General features: G+C 44.5%; 1 protein-coding gene across 1 annotated transcript in view; it reads left to right on the forward strand.

The window, feature by feature from the left end:
* Positions 1-22,361, forward strand: part of CLMP (CXADR like membrane protein) — a 57,686-nt gene that overhangs the window by 29,459 nt on the left and 5,866 nt on the right. The window contains exons 2-5 of the mRNA XM_066564553.1: positions 16,010-16,167; positions 17,439-17,640; positions 18,240-18,407; positions 19,112-19,234. Coding sequence (XP_066420650.1) covers positions 16,010-16,167; positions 17,439-17,640; positions 18,240-18,407; positions 19,112-19,234 — 651 coding nt within the window. The remainder of the gene's footprint in view (positions 1-16,009; positions 16,168-17,438; positions 17,641-18,239; positions 18,408-19,111; positions 19,235-22,361) is intronic.

Below are 22,361 nucleotides of genomic sequence, written 5' to 3' on the forward strand. Positions count from 1 at the left end.
TAGGATTTGTATCTTGTACTAGATTGGTCAGTGAGAATCAGAATATTCAACACAGAAGAAGATTTATGGTATTGGAACAGGAACCTCGCTCTCTTACCCTTTTACTCTCTCACCCTCTCATCCTCTCTCCCCTCTCTTCTCTCAGTCCTGCTCTGAGCTGTGCCTGGCAGCTCCCAGCAGGGCCCTGCACCCAGGCCCTTTGCAATGAACCCCAAATTCCAGCCCTGGCTGCAGAGATCTCTCATCTCCATCCATCCTGACCGTGTTACCCCCCTCGCTCCTGCTCCAGCGTGTTTCCCCAAAGGTGCCTGACCTTTTCACATCCCATCAGCAGAACGCTTCAGCTGCTGCCTGAGTCCCATTTTCACCTCCTGCTCCTCCTCCTCCACTCCTGCTGGCTCAGTGCTCCTCTGCAGGGCTCCCTGACGTGCTGTAGCTCTCAGCCAGGCGTTTTTTAGGCTGATCCCCAATTCCTGAACTTCCAAAGGGCTCTGCCTCACTCGGGGCATCCCTGGCTGCAGGGATCCTGTGCCAAGGAGCTGCTTTGCTCTTTCCCAGCAAAGGTCACAGGAACACTTGGCAGGAGCCGTGTTCGACATCTTCTGGCTGGGGGTGGCCCCCAGCCATGGCCCCGGGCTTGCACGGATCCTCTGCTCTGCAGGACCCTTGGTATTTGCAGAATGAAAAATCCCTGTAACAGCTCAGCTGCTGGCAGGGGAGCCCGTGCTGGGCAGGGAGGAGCATCTGCTTCTTTCCCAGCCTTCACTCCCTGGCACTTGTTAGGAAAATTCACCCACAAACACCAGAGGTTGATGTCCAAAAGGAGACAGAGCAGTCCTGGAACTTTATTCCAATCAAGGCAGAGGCCATGGGGCATTCCCCTGGGGTCTCTCCAGTTTTTGGAGGGTGCAGCCTCCTTTTTATCCCAATTTCCAGCCACATTTCCCTTCTCTCTTTCCCCATTGTCTGAGGTACTTGAGAGGTTCAGACTTCCCAGAACACCTGATACTGAAGATTCCCCTCTCATGTATAACCCTGCCTTTTCATTTTTAATTCTTATGGAATTTAGGGGTTTTTCCCCATTGTTTCTGTCATCTTTCAATGTCAAATTTCATTGACCAGCAAACCTACAGTTTATTTGTAAAAGCAAATCTCTTTTCCCATTCATCAGTCAGTGGAATCCTTCGTCAGAAATGTGTTTTTTCAGAACATAGGGATGTATTCAGGTTACCTTGAAAATATTTTGGCACAACCAAAAGGCAGCCTGGAAAAGTGAAGAGGAAGTACTTAGGATGGTCTAAGAAGAAAGGAGAAATTTTTGTTTCTTTTCTCTCCCAGTGCTGGTTTTATCTCCCAGCAGCCCCACAGCTGGTTTGGAAAGACAAATCCCTCATTCCTCTCACACTGGGTGTGACATCAGTGCTGGGCTGAGCTCCCTGCCTCTGGAACTCATCCCTCTCTGGCCCCTCCTGCACTTTGCAGGTTTGATTTTCTACCTCAAGGAATGCCAAAGGTTTATTCTTGGTCTTCCCACCTGTATTTTTGACAGGCTGTTAAAAGTTGGAACTGAAAGTTGTAATTTGAGCGTCTTCCTGAGAGAAAGGAAATCGAGCTGCTTTCTGCTTTAGTCCTCCTGCCTTTTGCAAACATCTGACTTGGTGACTTAACTCGTGCTTTGAACTTTTAAAGATCCGGATTTTGGCACATCTACACTAAAACTGGAGAGGTTTCTAAGTAAATAAGCAAAAAAATCCCAAAGGCAACCAATAAACATGATTTGAAGAAAACCAACAAACACAATTTCCCAGAAGTTTTTAAATCTCCCAAAATTTTGATGGAAGCAAAAAAAAAAAAAAAAAAAAAATCCAATATTTCTTCATTTTCTGAGGCTGTTCCTTAGGCTGAAAATATTGCTGCACTTTTTATTGTGTATGGCCGTGCCCTTTTTAGGTTTGTGGGCTTTTGTCAAGTGGAATGGATCCAGAAGTTGGAATTTGGCATCCTCAGCTCCCAGGCTGGAACCCTGTGGGGAGCAGAATCCCCCTCGGGCCTTTTTCACTACAGGAGAACACCTTGGGTCAAGAAAACAAAACTATAAATATAAATATAATCATAAACATATATTGATATAAACATATAAATATATAAATATATAAATATTTATATATTTATATATACATATATAAATATATAAACATATAAATATATGAACATATAAACACATAAATATATAAATATATAAACATATAAATAAATATATAAATATATATTAGAAATATATATTAGAAATATGTATTAGAAACATATATTAGAAATATATATGTATAAATATATATATAAATATGCAGGAATCAATCATACTTTGTGTTAAATAACATTTTCTGTTTCCTGTGCCTGATTTTCCCCGAATTTCAGCATTTTAGGATCGCTTGCAGCAGCTGTGCAGCGCTGTCAGTTAAAAGAGCTGCTGTGCTCCCCTTTGGAGAGGGGGAATTCTTTCCAAATTGGGTTTTGTCTCATTTTAAAGTTCTCATGGGTGTTCAGTCCAATCCTTGGCTTGTGAGTGCTGTTGGGACAGAATTTGGGATCACCTGGGGCCAGGTGAGGCTCACACAGGGTGTGCAGTGAATTCCCTGGGAGATCCCAGCTCCCTGAAACGCTCCTGGGGTCCCTTCCAGCCCTTCCGTGGGGTTTGCACTCCTCAGCAATCCCCACTGGCGGTGCTGATTCACCGTTTGCAGCCCCACCTCCACGCTGAGCCCAGTGCGCTCTGCAGATGCCCCAAACCCTGCCAGGAGTGGAAAAAGTGAGGGAAAAGCTGCTCATGTTCTCAGAGTGCGCCTGCAGCTGGCACGGGGCTCTGCCAAACTCCAGGGGAAGTGCAGGGAGGGAGCTCAGCCCCTGGGAGGAGAACCAAAAATCTGAATTTCTGGTTCATACGAAAGCCAGTGAAAAATGAGGATTAAAGAATGAGGTTCCTTTCATTTTCTTACCTCTGGATTAGGAATATTTAAAATAACTGGAAACAAACTAACAGGTTAAGTAAATATTTAAAATAACTGGAAACAAGCTACCAGGTAAAGGAATATTTTAAATAACTGGAAACAAGCTAAAAGGCAAAGGAATATTTAAAATAACTGGAAACAAACTAACAGGTAAAGGAATATTTAAAATAACTGGAAACAAGCTAACAGGTAAAGGAATATTTAAAATAACTGGAAACAAACTAACAGGTTAAGTAAATATTTAAAATAACTGGAAACAAGCTAAAAGGCAAAGGAATATTTAAAATAACTGGAAACAAGCTAACAGGCAAAAGAATATTTAAAATAACTGGAAACAAGCTAACAGGTAAAGGAATAGTTAAAATAACTGGAAACAAGCCAACAGGCATAGTGAGTATCTTAAGTAACTAGAAATAAGGTAACAGGCTAAAGAATATGTTTAATAATGGGTAACTGGCTAAGAGGCAAAGTGAATATTTTAAATAACTAGGAACAAGCTAACAAGTTCAGGAAATATTTTAAATAACTGGAAACCAGCTAACAGCTTAAGTGAATATTTAAAATAACTGGACAAAGTAATTGACCCTGCCTACAACAGAATTGAGGAGAAGGAGGCTGCAAGCAGTGGGTTGACACTGTTGATGCCTCAGGATTTCAGCTTTTCTATTTTCCATCCATTTGTAACCTGCAGTTCTTTAGTGTAGAACTCTGAACTCCACACACAGTGGGAGCTGCTGCTTCCCCATTTGGGGCAGACACAACAATTCCTCTCCAGGCCTGGCAATCAAGGACACCTCACTGCCTCAGGGCCCAGAGATGGGAACAAAAGGGACTTGGGGGCAGCAAACTTGGGGTCAATGACTTCATCAGCTGAAGCTGGAATTGGCAGATTCACCCCCAAAATGCAAATGGACCAAACTTATAAAAGTGTGAAACCTGTGACCCATTGTCCATTTTTGGGTGTGGGCCCTGGAGGGCTTCATCTGCCCTAAATACCTGAAAACCTGAAGGAATAACAAATTTTTATCCTCTCAATTTTGCCTGGCCTCTGTTTTTAGGTAGCCCCAAAAGGCACCAGCGTGGCCGCCACCACTCTGGGCGAAGCTGCTGCTGCTCAGCCCCTGCAGTTGCACCTTGGCTCCATCTCTGGAGCCTTGCAGAGCTCAGCATCTCGCTCACAAGGCTTCTGGGGGTGATGGGGAGGAGCTGCTGCTGCTCACTTGGTGCCTTGGGGCGGCCGTGGCCGAGGTTTGAGGCTGAGTGGAGATGAAAAGTGACAGAGTGTTAATACATTAGGCATTCATTTTGTATCATATTAGTGGTGCTTGTAGTGGGTAAGTGAGATGTCAGAGCCTGTTATGTGCAATTAGGAGCCCACAACTGAACATCCCGTGGAAGTTACAGGGATGTGAGAGGAATGAGGGATTTGTCTTTCCCAACCAGCTGTGGGGCTGCTGGTGGATAAAACCAGCACTGGGAGAGGAAAGAAATAATGGGAGGGATTCCACTGATTGATGAATGGAATAAGAGATTTGCTTTTACAAATAAACTGTAGGTTTGAAGATAAATGAAATTAGACATTGAAAGATGAAAGAAACAATGGGGAAGAAAAACCCCTAAATTCCATAAGAATTAAAAATTAAAAGGCAGGGTTATACAATAGAGGGGAATCTTTAGTATCAGGCGCATCTCTGTACCTCAATCTGAACATCTCAAGTACCTCAGCCAATGGGGAAAAACCCCTAAATTCCATAAGAATTAAGAATTAAAAGCCAGGGTTATACATTAGAGGGAAATCTCTGGGATCAGGTGTTCTGGGAAGTCTGAACCTCTCAAGTGCCTGAGAAATGGGGAAAGAGAGAAGGGAAATGTGGCTGGGAAATTGGGATAAAAAGGAGGCTGAGTCCTCCAAAACTCGGAGAGACCCCAGGGGAATGGCCCATGGCCTCTGCCTTGATTGGAATAAAGTTCCAGGACTGCTCTGTCTCCTTTTTGGACATCAACCTCTGGTGTTTGTGGGTGAATTTTCCTAACAAGTGTCAGGGCTGAGCAGGGAGTGAAGGCTGGGCCTCAAAACTGCACCAAACCCTGCTGGAAATGGGACCAGAGGCATCTCTGCTCTGCACAGAGCAGCCAAATATTTTGGTGGCTTCTCATGGCAATTCTGGCTCCAGAACTCTGGGAATTTTGGAAGCCAGAATGAACCTGTGGGTGTAAATTGTGATATTTCAAATTCCTTGCAGGAAAGGAGATTTTGTGGGGTTTGCAGATGTAAACCTGGGGCTGTTTGCACTTCCAGGCTCACAAGAGGGAATGGAGTCAAAGGGGCAAACTGGGCTGGTTGAGGTCCCCAGTTCTTGCCTCAATTCCCTCCTGCAGGGAGGGATGAAGCTCACCCTGATGAGAAAAACCTCAAGTGTGAAAACCTCAAGTGTGAAAACCTTGTGTTTCCTGGTCCCTTTTTGGGCAAGTTCCGAACAAGCTGAATTTCCAGGACACCAAGCAGCAGAAGAGCACAAGCAGTTCACTGCCTTCTGATTGAAATCTTGATGCAAAGGGATGGGAAAGGGAGAATGAATCCTCAGCACAATAACATTTTTATTGGGAATCCTTATCAATCTCTCAAGTCTCTTCCAATCTCCTCAGTTTTCAGGGTTAGCTGATGCAACCTTCTCCTTGGATTTCAAAATGGGTGAGGAAAGATCTGATGGACAAATACTGCTTTGAAAACAGTTTTGTTGCTGTCTCTTTGGGTTTGTATTCTGGATTCTGCTCCGTGTCTGCCTTGGGCAGAGAACTTCATTTCTGTGTGCCTTCATTTGTGTGTCCCTGAACTGACAGCAACGAGAGATTCCCTGCGAGACTGAGGCCTAAGAATATTCCTCAGACAAAAGAAACCCTAGAAATGATCACTGAAACCATCTTCCTCCTCTTAATCCTTCTGAAAGCAGGTGAAAGAGTGAAATTTCTGATGTTTAGGGATGGAATTTTTAGGTCTTCTTGCCTTCAGACCTTTAAGGTACACGAAGCAACCCAAAAACGCCTGGGGAAAAAAAGGGAATATCAGAGAAACATAACAGGGAAATAAATAACAGGGAAATAACAGGGAAATAATAACAGGGAAAGAAACCCTAGAAACAATCACTGAAACCATCTTCCTCCTCTTAATCCTTCTGAAACCAGGTGAAAGAGTGAAATTTGTGATGTTTAGGGATGGAATTTTTAGGTTTTCTTGCCTTCAGATCTTTAAGGTACACAAAGCAACCAAAAAATGCCTGGGGAAAAAAAGGGAATATCAGAGATCCATGGGTGCTTTTTCCCTCCAGGAGTGCGAGATCTGCCCTGCAGGATTCCCAGCTGCATCGCTGAGGGGCTTGGCTGAGCTGGTGCTGGGAGCAGGAGACGCCTGGGCCAATGCCCTGATAAAATTACCTGGACCAAAGGCAAAGGGATTTCACACATTCCTGTGCACGGGCACTCCCTGAACCCTTAAACTGGGAGACGCAGGGCTGGAGCCTTGCTTTCTGCTCTTGGCTCTCCAGGGATGGAAAGCAGAATCTCCTGCTTGCAGTGGGGTTTTTAAAAGTGCAGGGAGAGAATGGAGAGCGCATCCAGAGCTGCTGCCTGCCTGGGAGGCTCCTTGGCCAAGGGAAGGCTGCAGTGCTTTATTTCCCAATATCCCCAAGCCTCTCTAGACTTTGGGCTCCGTGTGGGCTGGTGCTGCAAGTAAACTCTGCCATTTTCAGAGACAGAATTCTGCCTTTTTATTGCAAAATTTAGTTGCACGTGGTCGCTGGGTACTGCAGGGTTCGTTTTTCACTTGTCTTTAATCCATAAGGGAATCCTGAGGATTTCCCTGAGGAATACTGAACCTTCCTCTGGGGGCATTTGATGAACCACCTCGTTTAGACTCCAGGAACAGTGAATTTACACAGGGAAGAGTGAATTTACTCACACCACACTGGTGCTGTGCTGGTACAGCCACCCCAAATCCCCTCCCTGGCTCATCCAGGATTTCCAAGTGAAGGATTGCTGGGCACTGCTGATATTCCTGCTGGTAAAGCACCACCAGCCCAATTCCAGCCCCGCTCCTGTTGCAAACCTCTAAAAAGCAGAGGTTTTGCTCTGCTTTTGTTGGTTTTCCTGCTCTCCCTGGCCTTGCTCCCTCCTCTGCAGTCTCAATTCCAAACTCTTCACGTCACTGCTTGGAAGCTGGGCCGCGTGCAGGACTGTGCTCTGTTTGCACAGCTCCCCCAGCCTCAGCACATGTGGTTCCAATTCCAGAGGCTCTGCGGGGCTGTGTGCATGGGGATGGGGCCGGCCTGACCCCTCTCCTTCACCTCAGGGAGGGGGAGCCGTCCCTTATCCAGCATCTTTCCTATTTGGGATGCTCTTGCGCGGCCACCAAAGGGGAGGCGGCTGCAGGCAGCGTGCTGGGGCCAGCCCGTGGTCACTGGGAGCACTGGGGCTCTCTGCAGAAGACAACCCTTGGCCTGTGTGGCTGTGCCAGCCAAGGAACACAGCGAGCAGATGTCCCAGGGCACAGCCTGTGCTCCCTCAATGACCCTGGGGAGGCTGCGGCCGCCTCCAGGCTCCCTCCCTGGTGCAAGGAATGCACAGAGCTGTCTGCAAGGAGACGCTGCCTGCTGTTTATTTTGGCCTGAAATGCTGTCAGGGTAACTGTGAGGGCTGCTGTGGTCTGAGCATGAGTGGGGCTGTCGACCTTTTTGGGTTCTGCTCATAGCTCTGGGATGAAACAGCACAGCTTTGCCTCGTCCCGCTTTACCCACAGCAAAAGCTGGGGGAGGAATCCAAGGGGACGTGAAACTCTTTGTGTCTGACCAGCACAGCGGGGGAAGAGGTTTTGTTTCTCCAGAGTTCGATTTTAAGGCCCTCTGAGCCTCAAATGCTGGAGTGTGGAACTCTCTGCAGTGTCCCCCAGCTCCCCGGCCACGCCAGCAGCCCTGCAAAGTCTGACTGCACACGGAATTCCTTGGCCATAAAAGTCATTGTCAGCCTCCTGCTCCAGCAGCTGAAATCCTGAATCTGCTGATTGCAAAACGCTCAGGGCCTTTCTCGTCAGCACTGGATGGGGGGCGAGCTCTTGTTGTTAGAGCAACTCAGTAAATCATTTCCTATAAGGCTCCAGCAAGAGGAGACTCCAACAGATGTGAAACATCCAAAATTCCTGGCATGAGGGAGTGGTTCAGAGCTGCAACATGGCAGGCTGTCCTTTTTGTTTTGAACTCCCAAACACATCATTCTTGCACAGGCCTCATTTAGACACATCCTGTTTTCAGACACTTTGATTTTAGCACAAAACTGTGAGGAAAATGAAGGATTATCCAGCTGAAGGAACACCCTGGTGTAGTCCTGTGCATGTTTATTCTCTCTGGGCTGGTTTAAGTAGGAAGTTTTTGCTTATTTGTGTTGTTTTTACTAAAATGAAGTATTTCAGGAGTTCAGGTCTGGCTGAGAGCAGCAATAGCAGGGGATTTCTGCATGCACTGAGGTGTTTTTATCCAACAGCCTGGATTTTGGGAAGAATGGGTGAGTCAGGACCACAGGGAATTCATAAAATCACAGAATCCCCAGGTTGGAAGAGACCCTAAAGATCATAGAGTCCAACCCCTCAACTCAACCCTGGCACCCAGAGCCACATCCAGGCTTTGTTAAACACACCCAGGGATGGGGACTCCACCACCTCCCCTGGCAGAACATTCCAGAACTTTATCACCCTTTCTGGAAAAAGCCTTTTCCTAATAACCAACCTTCCTTCTTGTGAGACATAAACTTTGAGGAATTTAGGGATTTTAGAGGAGCTGAGGTTTTAGTTAGAGATCAGCTTTATTGGAGTTAATTGAAATCAATGGGTAGGCCCTGATGAAGTTAAGAGTTAGCAGTTAACTAATAATTGATTGCTTGGCAACACAATGCTGGGTTAACTGGGTTTATAATGAAGAATACAGAAACTGATAAATGGCTTTTAGGAGCATAAGAAAATTGTGGCCTCCTCTGTTCTGAAACCAATTGAAGACAGGAATGGGAGTTCTACCAAGGGTTCATTTGTCAGATTTGCATTGAAAATGTAGAAAGGCCAGAACGAGGAAGACTCCATTTACTTCCTCATTTTGGGACCCCTCCCCATGAAAGGGACCAGTGACCCATTTCAAGGAACAAACTGCACATGCTTAATGGCTTTGGAACTAATTACCATGCTTAATGGCTTTTGAACTAATTACCATACAGAGTGGGGAATGGGATGTACCAAAGTTATGAACATGTATTTGTATTTTGGGTATTCAATACCTGTATAGATAAAAGGGCTCTGTAATCACCTGTAAATTGAGGTGTGTATTTGGGAGCTATCCCACAATAAACAAACACTTTCTAACTCTAAACTCTTATAGAGTTTTTGGATATTGGCACTAGATCAATATCCCTATTGGGAATGGGATGTACCAAAGTTATGAATATGCATTTGTATTTTGGGTATTCAATACCTGTATAGATAAAAGGGCTTTGTAATTACCTGTAAATTGAGGTGTGTATTTGGGAGCTATCCCACAGTAAACACACACTTTCTAACTTTAAACTGTTCGAGAGTTTTTGTCTGTCACAATTGGATATCAGTACTGGATCAATATCCATATTTTTAATAAATCGCTTGGAAAGATCCCCTTTTCCCTCGGAGGAGTGGCACAGAGGTGAGGGTGACTCTTAGGGGGATGCCAGGGAGGGAAGCCCTGCCTGCAGGGGACAGCTCTGTGCAGGGAGGATGAGATGTGCCCCTGTCACACCTGCACCCAGCCCGGGCTGTGATCTTAACCAACAACAGCAGGCCCAGCACCCATCGCAGGTGAGCTGGGAATTGTTCAGACAGGCCACAAACTCTGTGTGTGTGTGTGTGTGTGGATAAATTTTCCTCAGCAGCAGATCCCAGGCGTTTCCTGAGTCACCTCCAACCTCTGGAGCTGCAGGAAAATCACAGGTTGCATTTCTGCTCCTCCCTGGACATCAGGAATATTCTGGTGCAAATCTCATCTTTGATAAAAAGCCAAAATAAATCACAAAAAGCGTTGCTGAAGGGAAAACTGCACAGATGTTCCTGAAGAAGCTGAAATTTTTCAAAACCTCTTCTGGATATTCACATTTTAAGTGAGCTTGGCTTGGCCTTGGGTGTGGTTTGGGCTGAGCTTACAAAGCTTTATTGTGTGTTTCTTTTATCCTGATTCTCTGAATCTTTTCTAGGCTGTTCCTCCTGATTCCAGCAGTTAAGTGATACAGCACAACCTATTACTTTTTAAATAGCAGAATCTATTTTTAGCATTGCTCCCTAATTCAAACCTTCTGAACCTAATGAAAGATTTAAGTCTGGAAGCTCTTTAGCTTTTAGGGTTGGGAATTTGCCCACAAATAAAAACGTCAGCAAAGCATTTGTTTCCCCTTTGATTCTGCTTGTCTGGTGATGTATATTTGATGTTGGGGTATGTGGGGGGTGTGTGTACACGCATTTAACTGTAACAGGTATGGAAACCCTCTGGGCTTCAGCACAGCATGGACATAAAAATGTGGGATCCTGGAAGGATTCAGGCATGAAAACTCTGCTTTGGGGGGGACAGAATTTGTGATAAGGCCAAACACAGCCTCGGTTCACTCAGCATTTGCTGCTTGCTGTGTTGCACAGGCTCCTTCCCTCTGCATCCATTTCAAAGGGCTGATTCTGCTGAAATTCAGCCCCTTTTATGACATACACTCACAATGAGGAGTCCTTAAAACATTGTTGAAACGAGTTCTGAGGAATTCCTCAAGCCTGACATCTTTGCTGAGGGATCCAGCCTGTTGTCCATATTTATTTCTTTTTAATTTATTTAAACTCTGCCATGTGTGCAAGGCAGAAGGGGCTGAGAGGGCTAAAAACCCCTTGGAGTCCTTCCCCTGATCAATCTGGGCAGTGTCTGGATGGTTTTGGGCTTGATTAAAATCTTTGTTGCTGTGTTTCCCTTGGAGATTTCAACACGGGGAGGGATGAGAGGATGGCTGTGGCTGTCTGCAGGGTGTGGGGTGAGTTATTGTCCCGGGAACAATGCAGGGAACAGTCACACAGGGTCACCCAAAGCCTTCAGGCCAACGCTTCCAAAAGCATTTTAAAACAACCAAAAAAAAAAATAAAAAAAGAACAAAAAAAAAAAAGAGTTGGGTAAGCAGGAAAAGCAATGCCACCTCCTCCTGGAGTCATGGGACAGGAGCTGAGCTGTGGCAGTTCCAGCTGTGGGTTTCTCTGGGTCTGGATCGAAGGCACTTGAGGCAGTGGCTCATGTTTGGACTCAGCTGTTTATTGTTTCTTCTCAGTAAAACAATTTCACAACCATGAGTTCTGCAGCAAGACACAAAATGGCCAACAATCTCCTGTTACAAGGACTTTTAAGACTAAACCATCCAATTAAGAGCTGACACCTGGATTATTTTCCCTTTTAACCCAATAACTGATCCCACAGAGCCCCCAGTGAGGACTTTTCTGCCCTATTACAAAATGCCACCCAAACCCATGGAGAAGAAGCAGCGTGAAGGAGAAACCCAGGACAGCGCCCTGTGCCCTCCATCTTGCTGCCATCCACAGCACACTAAAAACCCCAAAACCTAAACTGGGAGAATGAGTCAGGTCTGGATTGAAGGCACTTGAGACATCACACTCAGGTGTTCATTATTTCTTATCAGTGAAGCAGTCTCACTACTGTGAGTTCTGCAGCTTTTCATTAGAAGGCACAAAATGGCCAACAATCTCCTGTTCCAAGGTCATTTAAGACTAAACCATCCAATTAAGAGCTGACACCTGGATTATTTCCCTTTTAACCCAATAACTGATCCCACAGAGCCCCCAGTGAGGACTTTTCTGCCCAATTACAAAATGCCCCCCAAAGCCATGGAGAAGAAGCAGCAGCATGAAGGAGAAACCAGGACAGCGCCCTGTGCCTCCATCTTGCTGCCATCCACAGCACACTAAAAATCCCAAATCCTCAATTTCTCACCCAGTGATGCACCTGCACTGCTCTCTGTAACCTATTCCACACTTTTGTGGGTTCCAGTCTATCTTGAAGTCTTTAGGAAACTTTCTCCATGGATGAGGGTCGGAGTCAGTGCTGCCCTGGGGCCAGGGCACCCCAGAGCAGGCACAGAAATGTTCCCAGTGCCTGGGTTTGCACACTGAGTGAAGCCACAGGCAGCAATTCCCAAATTCCTGAGAGCACAAAGAGCTGCCCACAGGATGTGGAAGGGAGCAGAGGCTTTGCTGGGCAAGAACTGTGGAGCCTGCAGAAATGTGGCCCTGCTTTTGGACGTGATTTCTGGGAAAATCATCCCTTTTTCCATCCATCGTGTGCGGGATCCAGCCCTTGAGGCCACCCAGGGCTGGGGAGCTTTGTGAGGGAAGGTTTGGAGCAGCACAGGGATAAATAAATCCCTTTGCAGCCCCTGCCCTGTGTCCTGGCCAGTGCTGCTGGAAGGGGCAGACGCTCCTCTGGCAGTCTTTTAAATGAAACCTCAACTTTTAGCCATGGAAATGGTTGACACCTTATTTATCTGTTAAAAATCTCATTTACTTCAACTTTTAACCATGGAAATGGTTGAAACCTTATTTATATATTAAAAATCTCATTTACTTCAACTTTTAACCATGGAAATGGTTGACACCTTATTTATCTGTTAAAAATCTCATTTACTTCAACTTTTAACCATGGAAATGGTTGAAACCTTATTTATCTATTAAAAATCTCATTTACTTCAACTTTTAACCATGGAAATGGTTGAAACCTTATTTATCTATTTAAAATCTCATTTACTTCCACTTTTAACCATGGAAATGGTTAAAACCTTATTTATCTATTAAAAACCTAATTTATTTGGACTTTCCTTGCAAGGCCTCGCCTACACAAATACAACTTCAGAGAGTGTTTGTTCTTCTTTGGATAATCAAACCTAGAAGGGACCTGCATCCGTTTCTGCTCCTTTTTCTCTCCTGTGCCATGAATTCCTGCACATTTCTACACCTAAATCGCCATCTCATCCCTGTTTGCTGCAGTAAAACCCTACCCAAACTGCGGGGAATATGAGATTTGTTCATGTTGAGGTCTTTTGGGATTTTTTGTGGGTAATTTCTCTACCTGGCTCTCATGTTGGGTTATTGTAAGAGGCTGTTTTATCTTCCTTTCAGCATGAGGTTGACTGGAGGGAAATAAAGTGAGACTCCTGTCTGGAGAACCTGCAAAATTTAAACTCCTGTGGGAGTTTTCAGGCATTGGTAAAGCACTAATAAGGATTAAAGAGACAAATCAGTGGGTTGTAAATAAGATTTTTTTTTTCTTAATAGTGTTATGGAAAAGTTTGCACGGTGTGTGAGTTTGGTTATTGGGTCAGTGATGAATCAGCTCCAAATTATTTCTGATTTCTTTGAAAAAAATAAAGGGTGATGTGGAAATTTGTCACTATTCCACTGGATGTCTCCCTGGCCTTTCTCCCCATTTAGAAGAGGAGTTTATAAGCACAGGGCTCTTCCTCAAATCCACAGACAACTCCTGGGAGCAGCAAGAATCCCTCTAAGGTGTGAGCTCTGCTAAACCAAGCCTATCTAAACCAGAAAAGAACGAAAACTGCCATAACCTCGCAGAAAAAAACCCCATAATTTTACACGAAAAACCTCGATCAGGGTCAAGCTTAAAAACTCCAAACACCTCCCGAGGTTGTGCACGGACCCTCAGAGCTCCACAGGGCTTGGAAAAAGCGGCAGATGCGGCGTGAATGTCCCGGTTGCGGCGCCTAAATTAAGATTATTGATCAGCGATGTGGCTGCGCTAATGAGGGCAGCCCGCAGCAACGCGAGCTGCAGGGAAAAGCTGGATCCGTCCTGGGCAGGAATTGTGATTGTATTTGGCAGATGGAGCTTCGAGAGCAGCGGATCCAGTGATAAACTGGATTGTTTCTCCCTTTAAAGCAAGCAGCTGATGTGGCTGGGAAGGAGCTCTCACTGGGGGAGAGCTGAAGGCTCCACCTGTCCTAAAATTCTGAATATTTTATGGAGTGGATGATAATTCTTAGTAAAGTGTTCGGGAAGGAGAAATTAAATCTCCAAAGCTCAGCAGCTGAGGGATGGTTGTGGTAACTCGGAGGCAGAGCTGAGGATGGGAGCAGGGATAGAAGGAATTTTCTAAAAGTTGCTCCTGAAGAAATGGAAAAAAATGAGGGAGAGTCGCGTTGGGTGTCAATTTTCTGTCTGCTTTTCACTTGAAGGTTCAGGATCCACTGTTTAAATAGCATAAAAGTATATAAATAGTACATAATAATATTAAAAACACAGGAATAAATCCAGCCTGAGTAATTGGAACCTCTTGTGCTGCTGCTCTGTCCTCCAGGACTGTGTGTCCAGCCACACGTGGCACTTCCCAGTGCTCTGAACTTCCCCAGTTTTCAGCACTTTCGCAATATTTGGCCCAGGAAGCAAAATATTTAAATATTTCCTCCTACTTCATTTCACAGGGGGAAAAAAAAAAAAATAAAAACAAAACAGTTTTAGGGTTTTGTTCTGAACAGCAAAACTGCAGAACAACTCAAGAGAAGATCTGCACCCCACAGGCAAAGGGCAGCAGTGCCCCAGGGAAATCTGGGTGGGGAATTTTTGCTTTTGACCCCAAGGCCTGGAACCTTCCCTCGCTCTGATCTTTTGGGTCAGTTTTGACTGAGTTGGAGCTCCCCACGCTGGGCCCACGTTTCCAAGCTGGAGATGGGCACAGCCAGGAGCTGGTGGTGGAATTTTTGCGCCGTTTTCAATGGATGCAGAGCAAAAGCTCGAGCAGACAGCGCCCGAGGCAGCGCTGGCCCCACATCCCATGTGCAGCATCTCCGGGGCCGCTTTGGGGGCCTGCCCGGCCCTTTTGGGGGATTTGTCTCGCATCCCACGGGCTCTGCTTCCCTCTAGCGGCTTCGCTCGGCGCTTCCCTTTTTGTTTCTTTTTTAGATCCTGACAGACCAAAAAAAGCTCATAGGGTTTGGTTTTTTTGGCGCTGCTATTCAGAGTTACTTCCCAATCCTACTTATTCCACGCTTTTCTTAAGTTTAACCCTCTTCTTCCCAGGCTGGTTTCTTATTTCTGATGTGCATAATATTTATGATATAAATAATATTTCTGATATAGATATCTTTCAGAATACATAATATTTCTAATAAATATATTTCTGATATACATAATATTTCTGATGTATATATTTCTGATATGCATAATATTTCTGATATAGATATCTTTCAGAATACATAATTACATAATATTTCTAATATCTTTCTGATATACATAATATTTCTGATGTATATATTTCTGATATGCATAATATTTCTGATACCTATATTCCTGATATACATAATATTTCTGGTATATATATTTCTGCTATAAATAATATTTCTGATATGTATTTCTGATATGCATAATATTTCTGATATACATATTTCTGATATACATAATATTTCTGACATATACATATTTCTGATATGCATAATATTTCTGATATACATATTTCTGATATACATAATATTTCTGACATATAGATATTTCAGATATACATAATATTTCTGATATCTATATTTCTGATATACATAATATTTCTGACATATATATATTTCTGATATACAGTATTTTGAAGCATTTCCATATTCTTTCATGGTGTTAAATTGAAGCTGCTTGTCCCAAGCTCCCATTCTAAAAACCCCAAAAAATCTATTTATCACCCCGTGACAAACTAGCTCTTACTCTACTTAAACTTTCTTGACTTGCAATTCTCCATATAAAGGTTGGTAATTGTTTTTTCCAAGGGCTCAATCAAAGGCACAGGGGTCTGGGGCTCTGTGCCAAGGTCTCTGAGCCCCCTGGGCAGGGTCTCGAGTCCTCCAGGGCAGCCAGAGGGATTTCCTGGGTTCTGACATCTGGCCAATTTGGAGATTGAAATTTGAAATTTGTCTTCCAGCTTCCTGTTCCGTTTGGCTCAGCGAGGCTCAGACTGAGTTCAAGAGGGTGGCGGAAGAAAACGTGACCCTGCCCTGCCACCACCGCCTGGGGCTGCTGGAGCAGGGCAGCCTGGACATCGAGTGGCTGCTGCACATCTCCGAGACCGTGCAGAAAGCGGTGGGTTTGCTCAGAAAATCACTTTATTTCTGCCCTCACACCACCAGGCCTCCGTTTCCCAGCGCTGCTGTGATGATCTTTGCAGGCTGCTCTGATGAGGAGAGCAGGGTTGGGGGAAACAAAGCTGATTTAGAGAGATTTAGAATGTGGGAAAGTTATTCGATGCCTAACATGGATCAGGTTGGGTTACAATGGATTTTTTTATTTTTTTTTAATGTAGTCAGTCTTCATTAGGTCAGGTTCAGAAGCGCCCTTCAGGCTTTCAAAATAACCTTGGCTTTTGCAGGCCCAGTTTTTGATTCCTTGGTTTCAGGACAACGCAGATGTGAAAAACGCCAATCACTTGTTTTTAGAATTTTAAAAGTTTAATGGCAATAAAATGGTTATAAAAATAGTAATACAATTAGAGTAATAATAATTTGGACAATTGGAATTAGGACAATATGAGACAATAGAAACAAAGAGTTACAGACAGTCCAGGTACCTTTTTCTGGGCAGCAGAAAAAGGCCCCACGTTAACAGAGGATTAACCCTTAAAAGCAACAGCCTGTTGCATATTCATACACCTCATCCATGATGCAGAAATTCCATTCAAACACAGGATTCTGTCTGGGCAGTGTCAGCTTCTTCCTCTGAATCCTGACAGAGTTGTCCTGCCTCAGTGAGGCAGGCAGAAGTTCATTTCTCCTGATAATGGGGCAATAAATTCTCTTTCTCTGAAAGATTCAGGTGTCCTGTGGCTGCTATCTCACTGCAAATCCTTTCTTTAAGAAAAAAGTATCCTACATAATGTATTTTCTCTTTTAACATTTTGTTATAACCTAAAACTCTATTTACTACACTACTTAAGAGAATTAATCCAGCATTACTTTCTAACACAACACATCTAATATTCATTTGAATATTTGAGAAAAGCCAATCATAAAATACATGCATTTCTCACAACACAGTAGTTTAGTCTTTATAAAAATGAGGTCTGCAGGGACTTAAATTAGCACAGCCAAAGCTCCACGCTGCTTTGATGTGTTGTGGCACAAACTGATGCCTGTTTTCACACTTGTGCAGTGCCCAATATAAACGTCCAGCAGAAATAAATGCACTTTTTGCACCATTCTCAGGACAGAACCCAGGTTTTCTTCCCCACCCTGCCCCAGGCTTCCTGGGTGACCCTTGCCAAGTCACTCCCCTGAGATGTGCAGCTCCTGGAAATGCTCAGATTTGTTGTTCCACGTGAAAAGAAAACAGCAGCTCACTGTCTGCTCTGCTCCCAGGTGATCACCTACTCTGGGGGCCGTGTTTATGATGACCTGAACGAGGAGCAGAAGGGCCGTGTCTCCTTCACCTCCAACTTCCTGGCTGGAGATGCATCCCTGCAAATCATCTCCCTGCAGTCCAGCGACGCAGGGAAATACATCTGCAAGGTCAAGAACGCCGGCCAGTACGAGTGGGCTCGCATCACCCTCAAGGTCGTGGGTAAGGGCAGCTCCTTGTTCTTCCAAAAGGGGGAAAAAAGGAGAAATCCAGACTCAGTTCCTTGGGAGAGATTGGTTTCAGCAGGGTAGAAATACACTAGGACACCTCAAGATAGGGTTTCAGTGCTCAGCTCGATAGCTGCCTTTTCATTTTTTGGCCTCAGGAAGAGCCTAAAGAACTGGTCTGAGGTGTGATAGCACTGAACCAAGTACTGAACCCTCAAAAAAATCCATAAGGATCATCTCATGCACAATGGCTCCATCAAGGTTCCCATCTGATTACAAATCTTCCAGCAGATTCCTGCCTAGCACAAAGACACCTCGAGATCTTTATGAAGGAAAAGGAAAAGGAAAAGGAAAGGAAAGGAAAGGAAAGGAAAGGAAAGGAAAGGAAAGGAAAGGAAAGGAAAGGAAAGGAGAAAAATGAAAGAGAAGAAAGGAAAACGGAAAAAGGAGTTTTAGTCCCCTGAAATCATCACTGGTGCGATTCCTTCGCGCATTCCAGGGAAGGCAGATCTTTGTGAAGCTGTTTAAATGCCAAATGAAAGTTTCCAGAGAGCAAGCTCTGCTGTGATGCCCTGACCTGTGTTCTCCTTGTAGAGAAACCCTCCAAGCCGAAGTGCTGGCTGGAGGGGGAGCTGCTGGAGGGGAAGGAGCTGTCCCTGCAGTGCCGCTCCGCCTCGGGCACGGCCCCCATCTCCTACCGCTGGCAGCGCCTCAGCGAGGAGGACGAGAGGGCCGAGCAGCTGCCGCCCGGCTCCAGAGTCAGTGAGTCCGGCCTGGGCTTCCCTCGAGGCTGGGATCGCGGGGGGGATGCTCCAACACTGCTGCAACAGTGCTGCGGCTGCGCCGGGGGCTGCTCCACCTCTCCCCCTTCCTTCATTTCTCCTCTCTTTCCCCCTTCTTTCATTTCTCCTCTCTTTCCCCCTTCTTTCATTTCTCCTCTCTTTCTCCCTTCTTTCTCCCTTCTTTCTTCCTTCTTTCCCCCTTCTTTCCCCTTTCTTTCCCCCTTCTTTCCACTTTCTTTCTCCCTTCTTTCCCCCTTCTTTCCACTTTCTTTCTCCCTTCTTTCTCCTTTCTTTCCTCCCTTCTTTCCCCCTTATATCTCCCTTTCCCTTTGCTTTCCCCCTTCTTTCTTCCTTCTTCCCTCTTCTTTCTTCCTTCTTTCTCCTTTCTTTCTCCCTTTTTTCTCCCTTCTTTCTTCCTAGTTTGTTTCTTCCTTCTTTTCCCTTTCTTTCCCCCTTCCTTCCTTCTTCCTTCCTTCTTCCCTCTTCTTTCCTCCTTCTCTCTCTCTTTTTCCTCCCTTCTTTCTCCCTTCCTCCTTCTTCCCCCTTTTTTCTTCTTTCCTCCCCCCCGTGGCATTTTTCCGGAGCTGATTTCACCCCACAGATCAATTCGCTCCTCTCTGCACTGCCCACAGCTGAAATTCCTCCCTCCGTCTGATTAACCCCAGCGGTGTTTTCCCCTCGCAGACATCTCGAACCCCGGGCAGGTTCTGCTGAAGAACCTGACGCAGATGAGCACGGGGCTGTACCAGTGCGTGGCCACCAACGAGGCGGGCCAGGAGAGCTGCGTGCTGCAGGTGACGGTGCAGCGTAAGTACCGCCCTGGGCAGGGACAGACACCACAGACACCCCTGATGGCCGGAGAGGGGACACAGCAGAGATTTATTGAAATGTGGATATTGATCCAGCACTGGTATCCAACTGCGACAGACAAAAACTCTCTGAGTTCAGAGTTAGAAAGTGTTTGTTTATTGTGGGATAGCTCCCAAATACACAGCACAATTTACAGGTGATTACAGAGCCCTTTTATCTGTACAAGTATTGAGTACCCAAAATACAAATGCATGTTCATAACTTTGGTACATCCCATTCCCAATATGGATATTGATCTAGTGCCAATATCCAAAAACTCTCTGACAGTTTAGAGTTAGAAAGTGTGTGTTTATTGTGGAATAGCTCCCAAATACACACCACAATTTACAGGTGATTACAGAGCCCTTTTATCTGTACAGGTATTGAATACCCAAAATACAAATACAGGTTCATAACTCTGGTACATCCCATTCCCAATATGGATATTGATCGAGTACCAATATCCAAAAACTCTCTGACAGTTTGGAGTTACAAAGTGTGTGTTTATTGTGGGATAGCTCCCAATACACACCTCATTTACAGGTGATCACAGAGCCCTTTTATCTATACAGGTATTGAATACCCAAAATACAAATACAGGTTCATAACTCTGGTACATCCCATTCCCAATATGGATATTGATCTAGCACTGATATCCAACTGTGACGGACAAAAACTCTTTAATATTTTGGAGTTACAAAGTGTGTGTTTATTGTGGAATAACTCCCAAATACACACCACAATTTACAGGTGATTACAGAGCCCTTTTATCTGTACAGGTATTGAGTACCCAAAGTACAAATGCATGTTCATAACTTTGGTACATCCCATTCCCAATATGGATATTGATCGAGTACCAATATCCAAAAACTCTCTGACAGTTTAAAGTTAACAAAGTGTTTGTTTATTGTGGGATAGCTCCCAATACACACCTCATTTACAGGTGATCACAGAGCCCTTTTATCTATACAGGTATTGAATACCCAAAATACAAATACAGGTTCATAACTCTGGTACATCCCATTCCCAATATGGATATTGATCTAGCACTGATATCCAACTGTGACGGACAAAAACTCTTTAATATTTTGGAGTTACAAAGTGTGTGTTTATTGTGGAATAACTCCCAAATACACACCACAATTTACAGGTGATTACAGAGCCCTTTTATCTGTACAAGTATTGAGTACCCAAAGTACAAATGCATGTTCATAACTTTGGTACATCCCATTCCCAATATGGATATTGATCGAGTACCAATATCCAAAAACTCTCTGACAGTTTAAAGTTAACAAAGTGTTTGTTTATTGTGGGATAGCTCCCAAATACACAGCACAATTTACAGGTGATCACAGAGCCCTTTTATCTATACAGGTATTGAGTACCCAAAATACAAATACAGGTTCATAACTCTGGTACATCCCATTCCCAATAGGGATATTGATCCAGTACTGATATCCAACTGTGACAGACAAAAACTCTCGAACAGTTTGGAGTTACAAAGTGTAAGTTTATTGTGTGTGAAAAACGCCAATCACTTGTTTTTTTAGAATTTTAAAAGTTTAATAGTAATAAAATGGTGATAAAAATAGTAATACAATTAGAGTAATAATAATTTGGACAATTGGAATTAGGACAATATGAGACAATAGAAACAAAGAGTTACAGACAGTCCGGGTACCTTTTCTGGGCAGCAAAAGCTGGAAAAAGGACACCCGTTAACAGAGGGTTAACCCTTAAAAGCAACAGCCTGTTGCATATTCATACACCTCGTACATGATGCAGAAATTCCATTCAAACACAGGATTCTGTCTGGGCAGTGTCAGCTTCTTCCTCTGAATCCTGACAGCGCCTTCGAGGCAGGAAGAAGTTAATTTCTTCTGATAATGGAGCAATAAATTCTCCTTTTCTGAAAGATTCAGGTGTCCTGTGGCTGCTAGCTCACTGCCAGTCCTTTCTTTAAAAAAAGCATCCTACATGGCATCGTTTCTATTTCAACATTTTTTATAACCTAAAACTATATTTAGCACACTACTTAAGAGCATTAATACAGCATCACTTTCTAACACAACACATCTAATATTCATTTGAATATTTGAGAAAAGCCAATCATAAAATACATGCATTTTTCACATTGTGGGATAGCTCCCAAATACACACCTCAATTTACAGGTGATTACGGAGTCCTTTTATCTATACAAGTATTGAATGCCCAAAATACAAATACAGGTTCATAACTTTGGTACATCCCATTCCCCGCTCTGTATGGTAATTAGTTCAAAAGTCATTAAGCATGGTAATTAGTTCAAAAGCCATTAAGCATGTGTAGTTTGTTCCTTGAAATGGGTCGGTGGTCCCTTTCATGGTTAGGGGTCCCAAAATGAGGAAGTAAACACAGGATAACTTGCAGGACAAAAAGTAACTTTTGACATAAGTTAATCAGGTTTAGCCCTTTGTGTCCTGAGCAGCAGAGGCCAAAATCGCCCGAGGAGCCCCCCGAGGGTGTGTGCAGCCCCGGGCAGGGTGTCCTTCACATCTGCATACCGGGAAAGGGTGGAGGTCATCACCCCCAGCCAAACAATGGAGTTCAGCAGCTCCCGAAGCTGGGCCTGCTGTGATAAGTCTCCCAACAAAGAAGTCTCCTCCTGGAGATTCCACAGCTTTGGAATTTTTCTGCCCAGCCAAGCCTGAAATAACTGGAATATGGAATAAGGAAAACCGGTTTGCCTCGGGCATGTGAAGTAAAAGCGTCCAGGCGGCTTTTCTGGCAATTGGACTGAACTGGTTTAAAACCTCGCTTGGCTTTGCTAAACCCTCCCGAGGGACTGAGTTTAAGGAAACACCTTTCAGCCAGGCCCAGCCTGACCACTTTCATCCAAAAAGGTCGTCACAAACTATCAGCCAAGGGCCCATCACCCATGGGAAATGTTCCCGCATTACTCGGCTGGTTTGGATGAAAAAGGCCCTGCCCAGGATGGTTTCCTGTCCTGCTTTGTCTGCCTCAGCCAGGTCACTTACCCTCCTCATTTGAATAATTAATTTCAGAATAGGGCTGTAATCATTCAAGGGACTTGAAGGGGGGAAC

This window comes from Molothrus aeneus, chromosome 22, assembly GCF_037042795.1.
Source record: "Molothrus aeneus isolate 106 chromosome 22, BPBGC_Maene_1.0, whole genome shotgun sequence".
NCBI classification, from domain to species: Eukaryota; Metazoa; Chordata; class Aves; order Passeriformes; family Icteridae; genus Molothrus; species Molothrus aeneus.